The 23,772-nt window shown below is 38.7% G+C and overlaps 1 protein-coding gene across 6 annotated transcripts; it reads right to left on the reverse strand.

Moving 5' to 3' along the window:
* LOC113050175 (R3H domain-containing protein 2-like) lies at positions 1 to 23,772 on the reverse strand. 6 transcript variants are annotated; one of them, XM_026212913.1, is made up of 25 exons: positions 23,735 to 23,772; positions 23,453 to 23,643; positions 22,565 to 22,606; positions 21,233 to 21,322; positions 20,541 to 20,664; positions 20,010 to 20,088; positions 19,685 to 19,744; positions 18,864 to 19,004; positions 18,679 to 18,787; positions 18,514 to 18,609; positions 17,875 to 17,906; positions 17,450 to 17,503; positions 11,795 to 12,027; positions 11,290 to 11,507; positions 10,945 to 11,034; positions 10,358 to 10,636; positions 8,734 to 8,863; positions 6,822 to 6,982; positions 6,493 to 6,650; positions 5,460 to 5,560; positions 4,431 to 4,576; positions 4,216 to 4,348; positions 3,424 to 3,521; positions 2,247 to 2,331; positions 1 to 1,763 (listed from the first exon to the last, which is right to left on the reverse strand). In XM_026212913.1, the coding sequence occupies exons 2-25, from the start codon at positions 23,612 to 23,614 to the stop codon at positions 1,447 to 1,449; spliced, it is 3,138 nt and encodes a 1,045-aa protein (XP_026068698.1). In that variant the 5' UTR covers positions 23,615 to 23,643; positions 23,735 to 23,772; the 3' UTR covers positions 1 to 1,446. The 6 variants fall into 6 exon arrangements, with proteins under 6 accessions (XP_026068698.1, XP_026068697.1, XP_026068696.1 ...); XM_026212912.1 differs by having other exon boundaries at positions 3,424 to 3,518; positions 6,493 to 6,653; XM_026212911.1 differs by having other exon boundaries at positions 6,493 to 6,653.

Genomic DNA, 23,772 nt, shown 5'->3' on the forward strand with positions numbered 1-23,772 from the left:
CACAGACGCTGCAGGAGTCTTTGAGTTCTCTTTTATATTCTTAAAAACAAACAGAAAATCAGAGATTAAATGGAATTTACAGCAGACATTCGCAATCATTGTGCACTTTTAAATACCTCAGATACTTTCTGCACAGCGCTCAACAGAAAAACACAATGAGGAGGAGAAGAAGGAGCTTCAACTTATCCACGGGAAAAGAATCACTGAATATATAGATTATTTCTTATAATCCTTACATCACTTATATAAATATACTGAACCGAGAACAGAAGATTCATCTGAGAGAGAGAGAGAGAGAGAGAGAAACAGCGCGATACAGAAGTCCACAACAGCGTTAAGGCAAAACAGAAAGCAAGAAACGCTAGAAAGTGAAAGAGGAAGAAATCCAAAGTGAACAAATGAGAGAGAGAGAGAGAGAGAGACGGAGGCTGATGGAGGAAACAGGAGCACGTTCATGTATCTCCAAACCTGCTGGACTTCATTTCTTCTGCTTGGGAAGAACATCTGAGCTTTATTGAGCTCCACACGTGAGAATAAAGTACCTTGAGACTCGGTTTGTGCTCTGCTTAAATAAGATCAGACAGGTTTGGAATGACATGAAGGCGAATGAATGAAGATAAGAACTATGCTTTTAAAGGAATAGTTCACCCCAAAAACAAACACTTGTCTTCATACCTATATGCATTTCTTTCTTCTAAAGCAGCATTGATGTGAGAAACGCTGGCAGACATTTCTGGCTGCCGTTGACTTCCACTGTATTTCCACATTTCCAATGGGAACTGGTTTGATTGGCGACATCCTTCAAAACATCTTCTGCTCCAGGGAAGAAGTTAAACTATATGAATGTGCGCTAAAGAAGACATGATCGTCATTTCAGTTCATCCCAAAAATTAAAAATCTATGATTCACTCACATTGATGTCATTACACACCCGTAAACGTTTCCTTCTGTTGCAGAAGCAGGATATAAAGAACACCCACCAAAGGTTCCCATTGACTTGCACTGTATCTCCACAGAATGGAAGTCAATGAAAACCAAAACGTTCTTCTTTAATGTTTCAGAGGAGAGAATAAATCATGTAAGTTTGGAAAACATGAATGAGAGCAAATAAATGACAGAATTGGGCAAAAAAAGTGTGATGTTACCCTCATGTCTGTATGAAGCGCAGAACACAAAATCATAAAACCGCTGGAAATGAAAAAAAAGGTTTTGGTACCCGTTGATTCGGTAACCAACGTTCTTCTAAATATCTGTTTCTCAGTTCCGCAGAAGAAAGAAAGTCACACGGGTTTGGAACGACATGAATGTGAGTTACTGAAACGTTACTGTCCCTTTAAGACTGTGTCACATGTGCTCTTCTGTCAATGATACAAAACATAAAAAGATCCCTAAGGAACACCAGGATGATCTCTTCCCTGGGACATCTCTCTCTCTCTCTCTCCTGCCTCACTGCGAGCTCGCTCGCTCCAGCACGCGCAAGTCGTAGTTCTTTTTGGTGGCGCGCAGTTTAAACAAACCGCTGTTGTTGAGCTTGAAGGAGGCGCTCTGAGCCGCCATGGTGTTGGGGAACACGGCCACCACGGTGTAGAGGTGAGCGGGGTCCCTGGGGTCTCCTCGTCCCCCGCCGGGGCCCCGGGGACACTGAGGGTCCTTCAGCCACTGGATCTTAGCACCGCAGAGCGAGAGCTGGTTGAAGAGCTTCTCAGCCTCCAGACGAGAGATGCCCTCGGGGAGATCTGTGACCTCCAGCACACGACTCACCACTAGAGGGAGACACACAGAGAACAGTAGTGATGACGTCTACTGAGGGCACTGCACTGATGAATCAAATCCACAACCAGTGCTGGGTACATTACTCACCAACTCTAGTCCATTAGAGATTACAGTAACTAGTGCTGTCAGAATTAACGCGTTAAAGCATGCAATATATATACTTTTTATATCAACGTCATACAATGCAGTGTTTCCCCTGGTGTTGATAAAAAGATAATAATTTATTAAATAATAAAAAATATAGATACACACAAATAAGTTATTTTAATACTTAAAAATTAAGTACTTCCTCTTTGTAGTGTCAGAACCCAGATGACGTGTAATCAGTTCCTACCCAGCACTGGTCACAACACTGTGTTTATATGAGCATGTCACAGGGACAGGAACTGATGTCACAGGGACAGGAACTGATGTCACAGGGACTTCACATGAGCAGAAGGACTGGGGTCAGGAGTGAGTGTTCGGTCTCTTACCCACGTCAGTGGTCCCGAGGTCTGTGGAGGCAGATTTGAGAGTTTGTCTTTTCCCCCGCGCTCCGTGCTTCATCACTCCCTGACTCTGAGAAACACAGACACACTGTGAACTACAGACGGAGAGATGTGCTTGTCTGTATAAACATGCATCAGTAATAACGTGTGTACTGAATTTAATCTTTCAATATCACTGTTTTAAAGCATGAAGTGTTTTAACATTAAACGTTTTAGAATGCACCACTGTTTTAAGTTATTGAAATGTTGCGGCAGGTGCTTGATACGGATTGCTAATATCCAAAACTTGGATTTTTGTTCACATATCAGTGTTTTATTCTTTTGAGAGGTGATCTAAGAAGTATTTGCTGATTGTAACAAATTGAGCGGCTTGTTCTGCAGTTCTATGGATGTTCGAGCCAGTTACGTGACTGAAAAAGTTCACTAAATAGATCTGAGCTCCATCCATGACAAGACTGGGTCGATCTTGAAAATGACACAGTTCTGTTCATTTGGCAATTATTTACAGATGTCAATAATATCAATGCACTGTAATTATACATATAAGTACTGAATGATATTAATTAACTACATGTACTTAGCACATGGCTAGGTCTGGATTAGGGTTACTTGCATGTAATTATGCATTATTAATTGTTATTATAATAGTAATTACATGTTACATATGTAACAAGTACTTCTTAAAAAAAAGTGTTACTGAAACTGTTTTTCTAGAGAAACTTCAACACACACACACACACACACACACACGCACGAACATGCACACAAAAGACGCACACACACAAACAGATGCACACGCACACACACACACACATGCACACAAAAGACGCACACACACACAAACAGATGCACACACACGCACACAAAAGACGCACACACACACACAAACAAACAGATGCACACACACACCCGACACAAAAGACGCACACACACAAACAGATGCACACACACACGCACACAAAAGACTCACACACAAACAAATGCACACACACACGCACACAAAAGACGCACACACACACAAACAGATGCGCATGTGCACGCGCACACACACACGCGCACACATGCACACACACACACGAGCAGACATGCACAAGATGCACACACACAAACAGACGTACACACACGCACACACAAACACATGAACACACACTCAGGGCTGTACCTGATGGGAGCTGTAGGACTGGTTGTGGTTGTGCATGATGGGAGGAGGACACAGACTGTACTGCAGCGGCTGCCCCAGTAAAGAGTAACGTCCGTCTGCTGACACACACACACACACACACACACACACACACACACACACACACAGTGTCAGTCAGAGCGCTGGAGGATGGCCAAACACAACACTGGGATCTCACTGGGGCAGTGGGACACACACACACTCTCTCTCTCTCTGTGGATCACGGTGACCGTACACACACAGGGTCACCGCAGGTCCAGAGCTCATCATGATGTCATGAGTGTGTTTGAAGACTCAATACAGCTGAACAAAAACACTCCTGTCCAGGTGAATCTCAAAACAAGCAGCAGAGCCTCCTATTGGTCGTCGCGTAGCTCCGCCCACAGCCACGTCAATGGTCTTTACTCACACAGAAAAACATGGTGACTTTATTTGTTTCTAGCAGTACAGTTCACACCAGACAAAATTCAGTAGAAATGTAATTAATAAAGAGATATTAACAATATTACTTAAAAATAATTTTTAATAATATTGTATAAAAACATTAGTATTATAATTATTTAAAAAAAGTATAAATGATATACACACAGACACAGATACATGTGTGTCCCTGGAGATTAGGATATTAGGAGATTAGTCCTCCGAACAAACCACGCATCAACGGAGAGATCATTTATTCAGATGATGTTTCAGAAAATTGTCCCTTATGACTGGTTTGTGGTCCAGGGTCACATGTATGAATGATGTTTTCTATCCATCTAAATAGATCTGTACCTTGTGCTGGTCCGCCGGGCCGAGGGAACGGTGAGATGAGAGGCAGCGGGCCGAGACCTGGACACATGGTGCTCACGCTGCCGGACGGAGAAGGAGCCGGAGACTGTGTGGGAGACGCCAGAGGACTGCTGACCTACACACACACACACACACACACACACGTGATGATCACATTCATTCACAATGACAGACAGATAAAGCGTGTGAGCTCGTGCCTGTGGCTCAGGTTTGCTGGGTCTCTGCTCCATGCTGTAGTACTTGCAGGGGTTCCACTGCACCAGCGGAGCATTCTGGGTCGGCTGCGGTCCGTTCGGGACACTGAGCTGCATCACCATCACACCAGCACCAGGAGGAGGAACCCCTACAACACATACACACCAGCGGGTCACTCACCCCAATACACAGTCACCCAGACTGAGACACAGCACGACTACTGCATGGAAGCTTCCGCCACTGGACACAGAATAAAACAGTTCTGACTTTATAACTTTATATCTTATGAAAGTTATTTATGAGAAGAAAAAAAAAAGTCAGAATTGTGAGATAAAAAGTCGCATTTACTTTGTTTTATTCTTTATTCAGTGGTGGAACGCTTACATACTTATAGTCAGGTGCGACTTATTTTTCCAAATTAATTTGACATGAACCAAAAGAACTGAACTAAGAGAAACAAACCAAGGGAAAACATTACCGTCTCCAGCCGCCAGAGGGCGCTCTATGCTGCTCACTGCTACTGTAGTCTACACTGAAGACATAGAGCGCCCTCTCGTGGCTGGAGACGGTAATGCTTTCTTTTGGATCTTGGTTCTAAATAAATGCGACTTCTAGTCCAGTACGACTTAAATATGTTTTTTTCCTCATCATGACGTATTTTTGGACTGATGCGACTTATACTCAGGTGCAACTTATAGTCCAAAAAATACGTTTTTAAAAAAACAATTAAAATTTTTTTTTTTTATACTCCGTTTAGTTTTAGTTTATTCAACTTACATTTTCTAATGACTGTTTTTAGGTTTGTTTCTCATCTAATACTTATATGTGATCTCAGCTTCAGTGGCGTGGCGTCACTTTCACACTGCCATTCCGGCAAATACACAGGTAAAGTGTTCCGGCAATTGTTCCCGGGTCGAACCCGGCAATGTTACTAGGTCCCTGACCCCGGTTCAATGCCAGAATCAATCCCGGGATTGTTTTCCGGCAATATGCCGGGTCGGACATGCAGTGTGAAAGGAGCTTCTGTGTACCTGAATACTGCTGCTGCATTGGCTGTGGGCTGCAGGGGGAGGCAGACTGGGTCATCTGGTACTGATCTGAACTGGGCGGCTGCAGGTAACCCACAGATGGGCTGAAACACACACACACACACACACACACACACACACACACAGTTAAGCAGAACTTAGCATGAAAATTACAATACAACATCAAAATTTTATTTTACACCGAACATAACTAATATAAATTTGATGCACATTTTCTTATTGAATAAAACAATTACACGCCTCATTAAGAGCCTGAGTTTCTATGTGCATTTCTAGATTTTATGTGCATCTGGGCATTTCCATCAAGGATGTTTATCCACAAAATAATACATGGATTGAAATATAGCTAATGAAGCTATTTCGACTATCTATTTGTTTTATAACAGATTAAATCACTTATTTAAATAATGAAAAACAGCATCAAATTGTAAATTGACACTAAATTTAACTGATAAAACTAAGTTTCTCCATTGTAGTTTACACGTTTTCTCATCAAATAAAACTTAAGTTAATATGCATGCTAAGACTTTCCATTCAGAGGTTTTTAAATGCAAGTTCCCAATATATATTATTATATATATAAAAAAAAACACACACACATGGATAGAAACCCAGCTATTAAAGCTACTCCGAAGATACTTCAAATCATATTACTAATAACAGAATAAATCATTTATTTAAATAATCAGAGCAGAATTAGCACAAAAACAATAATACAGCATCAAAGTTACATTTATTCTAAGTATAACTAAAAAAGCAGACAAAAAAAACTTTTAAATTTAATGCAACCTAAAAGACATACAACGCAATAAAAAATAAGGCATGAACAAAAAATGTTTAAAAATAAAAAAATAAATGCATACATAAAAAGAAAGACAATAGTCATTTTTTTTATATCTGAGGAACCCTAAATAAATGAATAAAAAAAAATAGATAAATAAAATACATGCATACAAACACAAAGAACAAAATATAATATTTTATATGAGAGGAAACCATACTGATAATTTCGTACCTCGTGCTGTTCTGTTGTGTGGGCGTCAGCACGCTGTAGTAGACGGGCATGGGTGCCGCGGCCGGCATGGCTCCCTGTACAGACTGACTGGCCGAAACCATGACGGGCTGCTGGTACTGCTGCTGCACCACAGACTGACTCTCATTGGCTACAGGCACCTGCTGCAGCACACACGTGGAGCGGTTAGTGTCTCGCACACACACACACACACGCACGCACGCACGCGCACACACACACACACACACACACACACACACACACAGGCACACACACACACACACAGGCAGGCACACACACACACACACACACACACACACACACACACACACCTGATATGAGGGCATGGGTGGGTACTGGACCATCATGCCCTGCATCTGTCCGTTCATGGCCGTGCGCTGTGTGTTCATCATACTGGCGCTCTGAGGCTGCTGGACTCCCATCATGCCCTGGTACGCTGGCTGCTGATTGGTCATCATGGGCTGGAGAGGAGCTGAACACACAAGACAAAAGAAACTAAACTTCAACCGCTCATCATCAGGGAGCCGTTCAGAGCTTTAATACTCCGTTTAATACGAGCCATCAATATAACAGAGCATGAAGAAGATAGGAGTCAGCAGAGACAGAAGCGCAGGAACACATTTCCTCCAAGAGAGAGAAAAATCATGCTTTGGGAAATCTAAATAATGACAAAAGTCAAAGTTCAGACAAAAAAAAAAAACATTTTTATTTATCTCACAATTATGACTTTATAATTTAATAATTGAATATTCTATTAATATTTATATTTACTTATTAAAGTAAATATTATATATTTATTTACTCCAATATCTAAAACATTAAAACACAATTCATAATTATTAAAATATATTATTATAAATACTAAGCATTAAAATATTATTTTATAATTTAAATGTTAACATTTTATTTTGCCAAATTTGACTTTTCATAATTATTAATTTCAGCTCATCTCATTATGACTTATGGCAATTTAAACTTTGTATCTTTTAATTAGGGGTAGGCGATACGGCAAAAATATCATGATTCTGTCATGTTAGTTTTATTATTTTGTATGTTGTCTGAGTAGCACAGCCAAACTAATTTCCCTATTTTTTTTTTTTTTTGAGACTTACAACCTAACAAAACATAAAATAAAAAAGATTTTTAGACAAAAATGGGCGATAAGATCGAAGATGCACATAATATACAAATAAAATAAAGTTACGGTAAGTGTATTTAGCAGCAGCATTCAAGAAACTGAATGAACAAACATATAAAAATAAAACACTACATACACTTCACTGTATAAATCATACTTTTATTTTTATTGAAGTGACTGTGTTAAAGTTCTTCAGTAATTTTCTCTGTTTTGTTGTTTTATTAACATTAAAGGGAATAGTTCTCTTCCACAAATTAAAATTCTGTATCATTCACTCACTCTCGAGCTGTTTTAACCTCAGTGAGTTTCTTTCTTCTGTTGAGATTTTGATGAATGTGGGAACAAACAGCTTCTGCTGACTTCCACAGTATTTATTTCCCCTACTATCAAAATCAAAGAGTACCAGCAGCTATTTGTACTCACATTTTGTGTTCAGCACAGGTTTGGTACAACATGAGAGTGAGTAAATAATGACCAGTGTTCAGACATAACCACCTGTGTTTATATGTAAACCTTGTGGGTTTCTGACAGTATTAGCACAGTCAAACGTGAAAGATATCTAAGTCTAGTAATCCAGAGCTGTTTGACAGGATTTTCACACGTCAGAACTAAATATTTGAATGAAATGTTTAACAAGCAAAGGCTTTAAAGCACATGCAACTAATGTAGTTTACACACATCTGATGTGAATGTATGTGGTGGTGTACAGTATATTGAGTCATGATGTTGCCTTTTCCCTTATAATTAGTTTTTAATAATTTAATAATTTGTATTTTATTATTATTATTTTTGTAGTTTTTTGCAGTCATAATTCTGACTTTTCAGTCTCTTCAGTTTTTTCTCATAATCATGACTTAAAGGTTGAAATTTTTACTGTCAATTTAGACTTTTTATCTCATAATTACGAAGTTTTTTTCTTATGACATTTTGACATTTTTGACTTCTTTTCACATGATTTTTCTCTTATGTGGCAGATATGGACTTGTTGCATCTCATCTGCTCCAAAAGCATGTGGGCTTGTATTACAGGGAGGATAATATGATGCTGTCTAGAGGCAGAGGAACAGGAAGTGATGTCACACTGACCGGAGGGCTGCGGTGGTGGCGGCAGCGGCTGAGAGCGCTGTGTGGGATACGAGACCTGGTGAGAGATGGCGCGGTACTGCTGGCCTGAATTCGGATACTGTCCTCCGGTGGAGTAATACTGAACCTGGATCTGAGACAAGAGAGAGAAAGTCTGATGATGATAACACGTACTGCATTACCTCTGAAACCACACTTACTCACTCACTCTTATCATCCAATCATGGTTGTATTTTTTATTTTTTTTTGAGTAGACTAGAGTAGGCATTAGTGGAATTGCATTATCATGGTTTAAATCTTACTTATCTGACCGTCAACAGTTCGTAGGAGTAAATGGCTAGATATATCGTTCAAAAGTACAGTATGGAGTGCCACAGGGCTCAGTACTAGGACTATAGCCTTTTTTTTTTTTACATTTTACATTTGACTCTTAGGAGATTTAATCAAGAAACATGGCGTTAGCTTTCACTGTTATGCTGATGATACGCGGCTCTATATTTGCGGCCTGATAGAAACCTACAAATTCGCAAAACTAACAGAATATATGGATGACTAGCAACCCAGGTGTTCTGTTTGATAGCAGTCTTTCCTTAGGAAGTGCATTTTTCTGTATTTTATTTTTACTGTGTTTTCTATTGCCCTACAGCTAAATCTACCACTTGCAGAAAACTTTCTGCATTTTTACAATCTCAAAAAAACTAATTCTGTGTGATTTATAAGCTTCTGTACACATGGAGACCTAAATTTAGGTGCACAAGCACACACAGCAGGAGTGTGTGATTCACAAGCACTTCGCTCTCTAACTGAAGTCTTCTTTCACTGATGTGCAGCTTTCTGTTTCCTCCTCGGGGCGAGAGAAAGGCTGGTAAGATTTTACACAGGAAATGACAGCGATTCACCTCAGGATTGGAGCTGATGGCATTGGGCGGCTGGTGATTTGTTTTAAACCCTATGTGTCTCATGATTTGACTAAAGACGACAATAATGAACCATTCAGAGTTTTATACTGCGTGGTACTTGCGAGATGCGCATCGATCAAAATCATTATGTTTTCATCATCATGTATTTGATGAAGTCTCTTCTGCCAAGAGGTTGCATTCATTTGATCAAAAATACTGTAAAATAAATGTGAAATACTATTACAAAGTAAAATAATGGTTTTCAATTGTAATAAAAAAAAAAAAAAAAAAAAACAGGTTACTGTGCAACTTTTTATCCCACATTTTAAGAAACTCAGAATTCAGAAGTTTCTCACAATTCTGTTTTTATTTTTTTTATTTTTTCACGAAATATAAAATAAAACCTGTAATTTAATCTCACAATTGGAAGTTTATAACGTGGAATTGCAAGACATAAACTTGCATCACTTTTTCCCCCTCAGAACTTTACCTATCACTTTTTTCTTTTTTGCTGCTGCCACGGAACAAAACATTATTCTGAATATATATATATATATAAAATGAATTGTATATAACCATAATAAAAAAAAAAAAAATCAGAATTGTGATTTAAAGAAACACATTTTTTTTATTTCAAGGTGTGTGTGTGTATGTGTGAGCGTTTGTGTATATGTGTGTGTGTGTGTGTGTGTGCGTGTGTGTATGTGTGTGTGTGTGTGTGTCAGCACCTGCTGTGGTGGAGGCGGAGGCTGCATGTATCCCTGTGTGGGTGGAGCGGTCTGTAGGATGGCTTGTGTTGGTGGAGGTGGAGGCGGAGGAGGATGTGGGTGTGGAGCTGCAGGCTGGTATCCAGAGGGCGGCGGGGGCATGATGTAGCTGGGCTGAGGTGGAGGATGCTGGGATAGTACGGCGGGCGGAGGCTGGTATAAACTGGGCGGCTCTGGTGCCTCGCTGGAGCCCTGACGGCTTAGAGACATCTGCCCGAAACCTGGAGTCAACTCATCTCCCTGAACAGAGACCAGAGAGAGAGAGAGAGAGAGAGAGAGAGAGAGAGAGAGACAGAGACAGAGAGAGACAGAGACAGAGAGAGAGATAAATGAATTTGGATAAATGAATAAGAATATTTACTAAAAGTTCATCAGCAAACATCTGCACATTTCTGCTCAGTTCCATTTAAAAAAACTCCATATTTAAGCAGCAAATGATGCAAAAATACCTACAAAAAATAAATAAATCACTACTAAATAGAAAACCCAGTTGAAGAGGAGAAAGAAAGAGAGAACAGATGAGGGAAACGAAGGGAGAGCAGAAGTACCAGGTTGTACTGCTGGGAAGGAGAAACAGGCAGGAGGACCTGAGGACACGAAGGGTTTGAGTAAGACACAGCCTGCGCAGACGCCACCGACTGCAGAGAGACGGAGAGAGCAGAGGAACAGACGTTCAGGAGCAGGAACCCTGATCAGAACAGTGTTTCAGCGAAATACAGAGAAGCAACCCGCAGCAATACATGCGCTCGCATATCAATCCTTGTGAATTAAACCATACAAAAAAAAAAAAAAAAAAAAATCACAAAGGCCCACACACAATGATCTTATAAAAAAACAAAAAACAAACATTAAATCTAGATCTTTTCTTATATCAGAGGCGGACAGTGGCTCACCTGAGGCAGCATGTGATTGTGTGCGCTGATGGCGTGCTGTGTGTGTGTGTGAGTGTGTGTGTGTGCGTGTGTCGGGGTCGGCAGCAGCGGCGGGGGGGCTTGTTGGCTCGGGGTCTGAGGGGCTCCAGAGGGACAGTTCGGGGGACACGGCAGGAGCCCACATCTCTGCTGGGGCGGCTGAGAGAGCGCACAAACATCTGGAGTGACTGTGGGAAGACCTGAGAGAGAGAGAGAGAGAGAGAGAGAGAGAGAGAGTGAGAGGATAAGGAAAAGAAACGCAACTAACCAAATAAATGAATGAGCAAAATATATATTTGAATTATTTTTACTTGGGATAATTATTCATAGATATAAATATAAATATACATATATTATATAGTATAAGATCATCACAGCTTTGATAGATTGCTGCTACATTGTTCTGACAGAGGACAGTTTCTCAAACACAATCAGCAAGGGGCTGTGTGTGTGTGTGTGTGTGTGTGTGTGTGAGTGTGTGTGTTACCTGTGCGGGAGCCCCTGGCGCTGCCCTGCGACCCCTTGCTGCCCAGACTGTCTCCTCGTGTGAGGATGGAGATGCCGCTGAAGCTGCTGGCTTTGGTGACCGGAGGTCTGAGCGTTCGGCTGGAGCTGTCCGAGTCTGTGCTGCTCCACGGACGCGGCTCCAGGCTCTTCATCTCGCTGTCAGTGCTGCTCTGACGACTGCTGGACGCCCGGCTGGAGCTTTCCCTGTTACCCCTGCGGGCAGGAAGAGAACACACACACACACAGAGCTGTGAAAACAGACAGAGACGCTCACAAACACTCATTCTGGAAGTCCAAACACACACACAAACATGCAGATGCATCACCGGAGCTCCACATACTCGGTTGCAGGGAGAAGGAACATCAAAATTACAAACACACTCAAACATGGAATACAGACCAGGGCTGCACCGAACAGCCAAATCCACCACGTTTGCATTTAATGCAACAGGATGGAGTGAAGGTATGGTTTACAGTGCTGCTGATGCATGAGGATGGTCTAGTTTATGGGTTTTATTTACTGCGCAGCCCTATGACACACACACATATGTAATGCACTGCCCTCCAGCTGTCCAGGAAACCAATAATCAATCATCAGTCAATGGCTCTGTGTATTTAACAGCTAAAGATACTCAAAACAGTTCCAGAGTTTAGTTAATCTTTACAGTAGTGTTACGTTACACCGATCAGCTCTCATGCTGACATATTTAGCACATAGAATACTAAAACTGCAAAACCGAAAACTACTGGGAGCAAACGCACAGTTTTTCCAAGATATAAAGAGAAGCATGATGAAACAAAGCATTTCATCTTATAATCTAATGCAACAAATGTGATTACGCGTCAGAGAAACAATTAAATCAGATTCACCACAGCACAGAATTACCATAATAAGGATTGGACGAGAGACCTTAAAAGTACAATTTGTAAGATATTTGCAGTAAAATATCGAAAAACCACTAGGCTAGTGTTATATATTTTGTCCAGCTGGTTACTAACAATATCTCTAATGTTTTCAACTGCTTGTAAATCACCACGCGATTGTTATTGTTTTGGTAGTGCGCCCTCTCGTGGCAGGTCTTACAACCTGTACCTTTAAAAGGCAAAACCAGGACTTATTTTCAGATTTAATTTATAAAAATTTTCGCTTGCCTCCATTTTTTCTCTATCATGGAATCTAAAACTATGGAGGCAGGCTTCCACCACATAATTGCAATTTTTCTCACAATTTGGGCAGTTTTCCAATTTTGGCATAAAGTATTCCTCACAATTCAGACTTTTTGCTCAGAATTGCGAGCTGTAAAATAAATTTGCGAGATACAAACATAATTGCGAGATGTAAAAATCTAATTGCGAGCTGTAAAATATAATTGTGAGCTGTAAAAAAGAATAGCAAGATGTAAAATTTAACTGAGCTATAAACAGAATTGTGAGATCTAAAATATAAATTGCGAGCTGTAAACAATTGCGAGCTGTGAACTCAAATTGCGAGATATAAAATCTAATTGCGAGATGTAAAATAGAATTGCGAGATGCCAACTCGAATTGCAAGTGGTAAACAATTGCGAGCAGTAAACGCAGAATTGCGAGCTGTGAACTTGAATTATGAGATGGAAAACCAAACTGCTAGCTGTAAACGGAATTGCCAGCTGTAAAAAATAATTGCTAACTGTAAAAAATAATTGCTAACTGTAAAACAGATTTGCCAGCTGTAAAAAAGAATTACTAACTGTAAAAAAATCTAAATTGCGAGCTGTGAACTCGAATTGCAAGTTTTAAAATAGAACAGCAAGCTGTTAACAGAACAGCAAGCTGTAAACAGAATTGCGAGCTGTAAACACAGAATTGCGAGCTGTAAATGCAGAACTGTGAGATGTAAACAGAATTGCGAGATGTAAACAGAAGTGCGAGCTGTAAAACAGAATTGCGAGTTGTAAAACAGAACAGCGAGCTGTAAACAGAACTGCGAGCTGTAAAACAGAATTGCGAGCTGTAAACACAGAATTGCGAGCTGTAAATGCAGAACTGTGAGATGTAAACAGAATTGCGAGATGTAAACAGAACTGCAAGCTGTAAAACAGAATTGCGAGCTGTAAACACAGAATTGCGTGCTGTAAAACAGAATTGCAAGTTGTAAAACAGAACAGCAAGCTGTAAACAGAATTGCGAGCTGTAAACAGAATTGCGAGCTGTAAACACAGAATTGCGAGATGTAAACAGAATTGCGAGATGTAAACAGAATTGCGAGATGTAAACAGAATTGCGAGATGTAAACAGAATTGCGAGATGTAAATGTAGAATTGCCAGCTATAAATAGAAATGAGAGCTGTAAACATAATAGTGAGCTGTAAACGCAGAATGCCAGCTATAAATGCAGAATTGCAAGATCTAAACAGAACAGCGAGCTGTAAAACAGAACAGCGAGATGTAAACAGATTGGCGAGCTGTAAACAGAATAGCCAGCTGTAAAACAGAATTGCGAGATGTAAATGTAGAATTGCCAGCTATAAATAGAAATGAGAGCTGTAAACATGATAGTGAGCTGTAAACGCAGAAATGCCAGCTATAAATGCAGAATTGCAAGATCTAAACAGAATTGTGAGCTGTAAAACAGAACAGCGAGCTGTAAAACAGAAACAGCGAGCTGTAAAACAGAACAGCGAGCTGTAAAACAGAACAGCGAGCTGTAAAACAGAACAGCGAGATGTAAACAGATCGGCGAGCTGTAAACAGAATAGCCAGCTGTAAAACAGAACAGCGAGCTGTAAAACAGAACAGCGAGCTGTAAACAGATCGGCGAGCTGTAAACAGAATAGCCAGCTGTAAAACAGAACAGCGAGCTGTAAAACAGAACAGCGAGCTGTAAAACAGAACAGCGAGCTGTAAAACAGAACAGCGAGATGTAAACAGATCGGCGAGCTGTAAACAGAATAGCCAGCTGTAAAACAGAACAGCGAGCTGTAAAACAGAACAGCGAGCTGTAAACAGATCGGCGAGCTGTAAACAGAATAGCCAGCTGTAAAACAGAACAGCGAGCTGTAAAACAGAACAGCGAGCTGTAAAACAGAACAGCGAGCTGTAAAACAGAACAGCGAGCTGTAAAACAGAACAGCAAGCTGTAAAACAGAACAGCAAGCTGTAAAACAGAACAGCGAGATGTAAACAGATCGGCGAGCTGTAAACAGAATAGCCAGCTGTAAAACAGAACAGCGAGCTGTAAAACAGAACAGCGAGCTGTAAAACAGAACAGCGAGCTGTAAAACAGAACAGCGAGCTGTAAAACAGAACAGCAAGCTGTAAAACAGAACAGCGAGATGTAAACAGATCGGCGAGCTGTAAACAGAATAGCCAGCTGTAAAACAGAACAGCGAGCTGTAAAACAGAACAGCGAGCTGTAAACAGATCGGCGAGCTGTAAACAGAATAGCCAGCTGTAAAACAGAACAGCGAGCTGTAAAACAGAACAGCGAGCTGTAAAACAGAACAGCGAGCTGTAAACAGATCGGCGAGCTGTAAACAGAATAGCCAGCTGTAAAACAGAACAGCGAGCTGTAAAACAGAACAGCGAGCTGTAAACAGATCGGCGAGCTGTAAACAGATCGGCGAGCTGTAAACAGAATAGCCAGCTGTAAAACAGAACAGCGAGCTGTAAAACAGAACAGCGAGCTGTAAAACAGAACAGCGAGCTGTAAAACAGAACAGCGAGCTGTAAAACAGAACAGCGAGCTGTAAAACAGAACAGCGAGCTGTAAAACAGAACAGCGAGCTGTAAAACAGAACAGCGAGCTGTAAAACAGAACAGCGAGCTGTAAAACAGAACAGCGAGATGTAAACAGATCGGCGAGCTGTAAACAGAATAGCCAGCTGTAAATAGAAATGAGAGCTGTAAACATAATAGCGAGCTGTAAACATCTAATTGTGAGCTGTAAACAGAATTGTTAGATTTAAAATTGAATTGTAAGCTGAAAACAGATTTGCGAGCTGTGAACAGAATTGCGAGCTGTAAACGCAGAATTTTCCGTGTTTTAGTCACTGTAATCAATCTTCTGATTCATAATGTGTTTTGATCTCCTGATTGTGGGAATCCCCAACAGAATGAAGCATCTTCTGCCAGATAACCCTGTGAACATTTGAACACTGAACTAACACATGTCTATAATGAACTCTAATTCTACTGGGAAACCCGACAAACCCTGCAATCTGTGTGTTTCTGCCCTGTGTATGTAATTAATGAATGAGCTATTTTAAGCGGGAGCTGCACTGTCTATTTACAGCAGACACGCAACACTCCACTGCTCCATGGCATTTGCTTTCTTTCATCCACTCGCTCCCACATTTCTCTTCATAATCACGAGGATGAGATCTGGGATATGATGCCAGTAACGTCACACATTCAACACAGATGCAGAAAGACACTCCAGAAATGCAACAGTGGCTTTATTGTGTTACAGGAGGAAACATCACACACACAAAGGCATCGGTCAAACTGCTGTAGCACGGCAAGCAACCAACAGATCCAGAACGTCCTGTTTTGTAACCATGGCGACTGGCAGGACTGGGTGGTATTATGGGATACAGAGACTGACAGACTGTATTTGTGGGCAGAACATGTGGAAGTGATGAAGAAACACAGATTAATGTGAAAAACAGCAGGACGTGACCTCAAGAAGTTAAGGGGTGTAAATAAAGTTAGAAAATGTTAATATGGCACATGCAATCAGAGTTTAGAGAATCTGTTTTTATATAAGTTATATATTATAACACATTAGTGCTTAATACTAAGTTAATCCATCTATCTATCTATCTATCTATATATTATTGAAAATATCTAGTACTAAACTTATGACACTAAAATATATTAATGTATAAAACTGATAACACATTTATTATTATTTATTGCTATTATATTGCTATATTATTGCTATTAACACCACATTAATTTAATAATTTTATAGTGAATGTTAATAAAAAAATTATATTGAATTAAATAAATATATATTACTATAAATATATAATTTATAAAAATTATATATAAATGTTTATTTCATTAATAAATGTTTCATTTTAAATATTTAATTCACTAGTTTATGTACAAAGTTATTTTTTTAATTTCACTGAATTGTGACAGCATTCATTTAATAATTATTAAATTAATATTAAATGTCAATAACAGTAATATTTACAATATATATTACATATTTTACATTAGATTACTTTTTCAATTATTATTATTATGAAATGTATTCATAAATATTTCATTGTAAACATAATTTACTGGGTTATACATAAATAGGCAAAAATATATAGTATAAAACTAAAAAGATTTAATTCACTGAATCGTAATATATAATATAACCTGATATGAAATGACTCATGCTGAGATACAAGACTTTGATCATACCACCGACCCCTAGTGATTCACCAGTTCTCACACACACACACACACACACACACACACACACACACACACAGTGCAGTGATGTCGGTCCTCTTCCAGACACTGAAGTACACAGCAGCCATGCACGGGCCAAAAGAGGCACAGAGCCAACGCAAAGCAACACACACTCACCACGAGACGCAGTGCATGAAAACACACACACACACACACACACACACACACACAGCAGAGACTGTACCTAAAAATCTGCCTCCGCTTTTGGGAGGACGAGGAGTAGCCGTCAGTGGACAGTCTGTAGGGTCACATCGGAGAAAACAGTGTCCATGGGTTACAGGAGTGTGTGTGTGTGTGTGTGTGTGTGTAGGGGACCCATGCATGAAAACCACACTCATTCTACAGTGTTGCAGCTCGAGAAGAACGACTGCTGTAATTTTTACTCTGTCCTTCGGTTAAAAAGAAGATTGTTAAACTATAACACTGTTTTCCAGCTTTGAGCACTTTTGTAAAAGAGAACTTGATGAAATAATAAATAATAGAATTCCTGCTAAAAATAGTTATTAGTTAATAGTATTCCAGCATTAGATACACAAGCACTTCACCAAAACAAAACTAAATTAAATTAAAAATAAAACTCTTGCTAAGAATCAATAGTCTGTGTCTTACCTGTTATCATTGATGTATCCATTCTGTGAGGACTGCAACAAAAATTAAAAAGTAACATTTACAAAGTACAATAATAACTTATTCTGCAATGAAAACTGTATTTTTCTCACCAAATTACAATTTCGTTTTTTATTTTACTAGTTTGTTCATATTCTGACATATGCCATTTTTTGGCACTGAACTAAGAAAAAAATGATCAGGTTTAAAAATGGTATTATTATTATATATTAACCATTCATTTCAATTTAGGTGTATTATGAGGATGCATTATTAATTCGACAACCTGCTTTATCATTTAGGCATGTAGTAGACATATTATTATTATGATGATTATTATAAAAAGAAATTGGAACATGGTTTATTCATTATTTAAATATGTTTTAACTCGTACAAAGATTCTATATTATAACGCTTTATTAACCTATTATGATATACTTCTTGTTTATTTTAACTTTAGGCTGTTCTCAATTGAAAACAGTGTCTCTTTGCGCCACCTGGTGGTGATCCACAGAAAACCAGCTGCTTTGACAACATCTGGATTGTGAGAAATGCTATAGAAATAAATAACGAAATTGAAATCTGGGCTGAATGCAGACGTGTGTTTTTGAGTGAAGCGTTGCTATAAGCTAGAGTACGTACTTCTCGTGCAAAGATGCGATCTCTGACGCGCTGGTACTCCTCCTCTCGCTCCTCGATGGACTTACTGCGCCGGCCGTCCTGCAGCGGGACCCGGATCTGAGACGCCAGACCATCAGAAACAAGACTCGAATGTGAAGCAAGAGTAAAACGGTGCGACACACACACCTGATTATCATCTTTATCCATGCTGGCATCGTCTCGCTTCAGGATGAACTTCTTCTGGAAGTCCATGCTGCGCTCATCTTTAATGTGCTCAGAGAACCTCTGCTCGGGGCTGAAACACACACAGAGTCTGATTAGTTTAAGAGACGTTGCATTATGATCCCTCCCATCGTCCAGCGCTGTCTTACATGCGTGTGTTGCTGGTCTTATTGATGATGACCGCTTTGCCGGTTTGGTCCACGTTGTGATCCATGCCGAAGTAGGCAGCGACCCGATGCAGCAGCATGCGATGGTATGAGGTCATTTGAGGAAACTTCTTATACTGGTTACTGAAAAAATAGATGAAAAAACAACCTCAGTGTAAAGAAATGGCATGCACTTTCCACTGCAGCACCAGCCTTCAATATATTACAGCAGGTAGAACTGAGCAGAACGGTTTAATAAAAAAATTATCCTTGAAATCCATGCATATAAACAACTGTAATAGAGTGCAATGCCCACACACCACCAAAAGGGGGCAACAGATATTAAATACACAATAAATTGAAAATAATAGCATCATATAGCCTACTATGGAAGAATAGAGATTCTCATATATATATATATATATATATACACACACTTTAACCATTTTAATTACATATATTTTCATGTAAACTTCTTTTATATAATTTATGAGAATATCTACACATACGTAAAATATTATTATTATTTAATGTTATTTAATTGTTCATAATATACAAATAATATTATGTATAATACAAATTTAAAATAAAATGAACTAATTAGTACAAAATATATTAAAATTAAAATTATTTTATTAAATTTGATTATTTTATTACACTTAATTCTGACTTAATATAGATTATATATAATTACATTTTAAAATACATTACATTTGTATGCAAAGAAATGCTTACAATTTATAAAATAGTAATAACTATTTAATATTATTATTATATGTTATTTAATATTTTAATTAAATAAACATGTATTTATATGGACTTACTTCTCATCATTAATGAACTCCAGGATATCCTGTTCCAGCTTCAGCAGCATCATTCTGTCTCTAAAAGAGTAAAGGAGGATTTACAGCTAAAACTGATGCAGAAAAATGGATTTTAATGCATTAAATGGAGATCTCTCTCTGTAATGAAATCCGGGTTCCTTCAGCACACTAACTACTATGATTTAAGCCTCACTTCTTCTCGTATACTACTTAGGACAGACAGTATGTGATTTGAGACACAGCCAGAACAGGAAAAGCCGAGCGTAACCAGAGACGGCGTCAGGTTTCAGTGTTGTGTCTGAACTTCAGACGGTGTGTGTCGTACCTGGGGTTGTTTTTCAGTGTGTTCACCAGGAACTCATGTACATCTATCCCTGTGGAATCAGTGTATTCCTGACTGGAGTCTGGAAGAGAGCGGAAAACAGTCAGAATCAGATGTGAACGTCACTGTGAATTCAAGTCATCGAGTTCAACAGAAGCCATTATTTTTTTTTCCTTATTATAGTATTCTGCACTTTTTCAGCTCAGCTTGTTCCGGAAGTATTATTCCTGTTCATTTTTCCCATAGGGAATTCATAAAAGTCTTAATTAAAGAGCTATAAACTATGAACCATGCCAACTAGCAAAAAAACTACAAACTGCAAATAACTCAATCGAATTAAAAACGACTCAAAGTTATGCGCTGTATCTATAGAAGCAATATCTTTCAGTTTATTCCCAAATATGAACTTGTATAATAATATTTTGAGAGCATTTTTGCGTTGCTCTTTTACACGCTCTACTCTAATTTTCTGCAAAGCATCATGGGTAATGTTAGTTTCACTACAAATTCGGCTTACCAACTTGAGCATCTTACCGCGCGAAAGCATCTTGCGTGGAGTTTTATCCTTCTTTTCCCTCTCCTCATTCTCATACTCGTCTTTCGAGGATTTCTCCTCCTCTTTATCGGACGGACAGCTGATGTGTAGCTGAATGATGTCCTTCAAGGCCAGAGTCAGATGAAACAAACAAAAAACATGAATAGGGATAAACCGATATGAACATTTTGGCCAATACCGATAACCGATAATTCTTTATATATGAAAGCCTGTAACCGATATGTTAATCTAAATCCAAATTTGTATATTATTTTTTGATAGCCTGATTACAAAAAAGACTCATTATTAAAAGCTATTAAATACTTCAACATAAATAAAACATAAATCAGCCTTACAATTAAATAAAATAATGCCAACAAATCACTGGACAACATTACTTAATCATTTAAAAAAAAAAAAAAAAAAATTACGTGCCATGGATTAATTAAACAAAAAATACAATTATTTTAATTAAACAATATGAAAATAATAAGATAAAAATAGAAGTGGTTGTTATTATTAATAACATATCAATGACTTTATAAAAGAAGCATCTTAAATTAATAGCTACCATTGTTTCAAATAGCTGCATAGCAACTACTCAAACAAAAAACATGAATATTAATGACTGTATCCTAACGATGGCTTCATAAGAGCTTCAACTTCCGTTGATAAAACCATCAGAGTTTACCTGTGACTCTGGAGGACCATCGGTCAAAAACGGTCCTGATGATTCTTCACATACTGCAAGACTCCTCACCAACTTGAGCTTTGCATTCGACTGTGACAGAGAGGAGAAATGAAGAATTCACAGACATCAACACAACAACCCAGATGCATTACGGAAAATAAAAGAGGTGACGTTATATTTCAGGTAAATGGAAGCGAAAAACATCTGTTAGTTTTGAACAATGTCGATATGAAATCATATTTGAGTCGTGAAAACTTCTGCATTCATAGCCTTTCATTAAAAACACAGCATTTTTCTGCTGATACAGAATAGCTGGTAAAATCGTTTTAAATATGTGACGATTCAATTTGGTTGAGATAAACATATCGTTATTCAATTAGGGGAAGAGTTTATATGAATGTATCTGGGAACTTACTGTGTTTAAAGTTTAGATGGTATTTTTTCTTTTCATCTTGCCTCTGTATGATGCATATTAAAGTTCATAAGTGCAGCGCTGCTTTGTTTACAGCAGTAACCTAGGAAACAGTGTATCACTGCTGTTCATAAGTGCAGTGCTGCTTTGTTTACAGCAGTAACCAAGGAAACAGTGTATCACTGCTGTTCATAAGTGCAGCGCTGCTTTGTTTACAGCAGTAACCAAAGAAACAGTGTATCACTGCTGTTCATAAGTGCAGCGCTGCTTTGATTACAGCAGTAACCAAGGAAACAGTGCATCACTGATGTTCATAAGTGCAGCGCTGCTTTGTTTACAGCGGTAACCAAGGAAACAGTGTATCACTGCTGTTCATAAGTGCAGCGCTGCTTTGTTTACAGCGGTAACCAAGGAAACAGTGTATCACTGCTGTTCATAAGTGCAGCGCTGCTTTGTTTACAGCAGTAACCAAGGAAACAGTGTATCACTGCTGTTCATAAGTGCAGCGCTGCTTTGTTTACAGATATTTTTATGCAGTTTCACAAAGCTGAAGTCAAACCCTCTGTTTTTGCTTAAAATTTTTAAATGATACTAATTTAGATTAAAAACTGCTCATGTTGAATACATGCAGCATCTTTGTTTGGATTGTGATTAAAATGCAGTGGTTGCCTCTCATTTTAAAAGGAAAGAGAAACTTTGAGGCCATGAAACCTATTAATGCGCCGACCACTTATGTTTTATTTGATACATTTTTTATATATACTTTTGGATATCATTGTTATTTAATTTTAATTGTGTACAATTGAGACGTTTATTATGATTTTGCATTGAAAAGTAATGCATAAACAAGATGATAGCCGAGTCGGTAGAGTTGAGGTTAGGACTGAACTACACATGCTGTGTGTCGTCGCACGCTTTACCTTTGCTCGTTTCCTAGTGTGTCCGTGATTCTGACAGCGCCGCTGCGGGGAAAGACCAAAACATTTATTAGTGACCATTTAAAATCATTCATTAATGATTAACTTCAGCACCAAACAAAACCTCAGCGGGAAAATGACAGATACTTCACAGAAAGTAGCTTTTAATCAACATCAGAATTTACTTGGGTATCAGGAAATTATATAAAACATAATATATATTTGTGGTGCTCTAACTGGTCATCCAGTTCACTGAAATTAGTTTTGCCAGATCCAACAGTTTTAGATTGAGTTTTGCATGTCAAGGCATAAAACCTTTTTTTTTTATACCCGTTTTACTCTCATTAATGCTGAAATCTAAAGGTATGTACACTACTTTCCCATTTTTTTTTTTTTATAAATTAATATTTTGAATGCATTAAGTTGGTCAAAAGAGACAGTAAAGACATTTATAATGATACAAAAGATTTCCATTTCTAATAAATGCTAATCTTTTGAACTTTCTGTTCAGCTGTGAATCCTGAAAAATAAAAACTATCACCATTTCGAACTGTTTTCAACATTGATAATAATCAGAAATGTTTCTTGAGCATGAGAATTATTTCTGAAGATCATGTGACACTGAAGACTGGAGTAATGAAGCTAAAAATTCAGATAAATAAATTACAGTTTAACAGATATTAAAATAGAAATCATCTATTTTAAATTGTAATAATATTTTAAAATTTTTGATCAAACAAATGCACCTCACAGAAGAGGCTTTTTAAACAATACAAAGTCTAATCGACCCAAACGCGTGAACACTAATCTATCTGTATCTAATTAAATGCAGATGTGAGGAAGACAGTAAGGAAAGTCTGAAGTCTCCTTCAAAGCGTTTCTGTTTCCCACCTGTGCGTCCTGGGAGAGGTTGTCATCAGGTTCTGTGCAGTCGGAGTTGGCGTCTTTTGCGGGAGCCGTCGGGCTGCTTTTCCCACGGTTGCCCACAGAAGCATCGGTGGACAGAGAGCCGTCGCCCTCCTTCATCCCGTCGGGTGTGAAAACCACAGACATGATCCCTCAAAGCACACACCTCACAAACCCTGAACCACAGACGAACACATCACAGCGCGTGAGGAGGAGGAGATGCAGAACAGATCTTTAGGTCATCAGTATATGTTCAATCAGACACACCTGGGCTGTAGTGTGATGTTCTTCTGCGTGTGCGTGTG

The sequence above is a fragment of the Carassius auratus genome, chromosome 31, assembly GCF_003368295.1.
Source record: "Carassius auratus strain Wakin chromosome 31, ASM336829v1, whole genome shotgun sequence".
Classification (NCBI taxonomy): Eukaryota; Metazoa; Chordata; class Actinopteri; order Cypriniformes; family Cyprinidae; genus Carassius; species Carassius auratus.

Bases quoted from the DNA above. Each gene is read 5' to 3' on its own strand.
- LOC113050175 (XM_026212911.1), bottom strand. From the start codon at position 23,614: ATGTCTGTGGTTTTCACACCCGACGGGATGAAGGAGGGCGACGGCTCT. The intron at 21,323-22,564 runs GTAAAGCGTGCG...TCTCTGTCACAG, and splicing joins ACACTAGGAAACGAGCAAAG to TCGAATGCAAAGCTCAAGTT. The intron at 19,745-20,009 runs GTACGACACACA...TTACTCTTTTAG, and splicing joins ACACTGAAAAACAACCCCAG to AGACAGAATGATGCTGCTGA.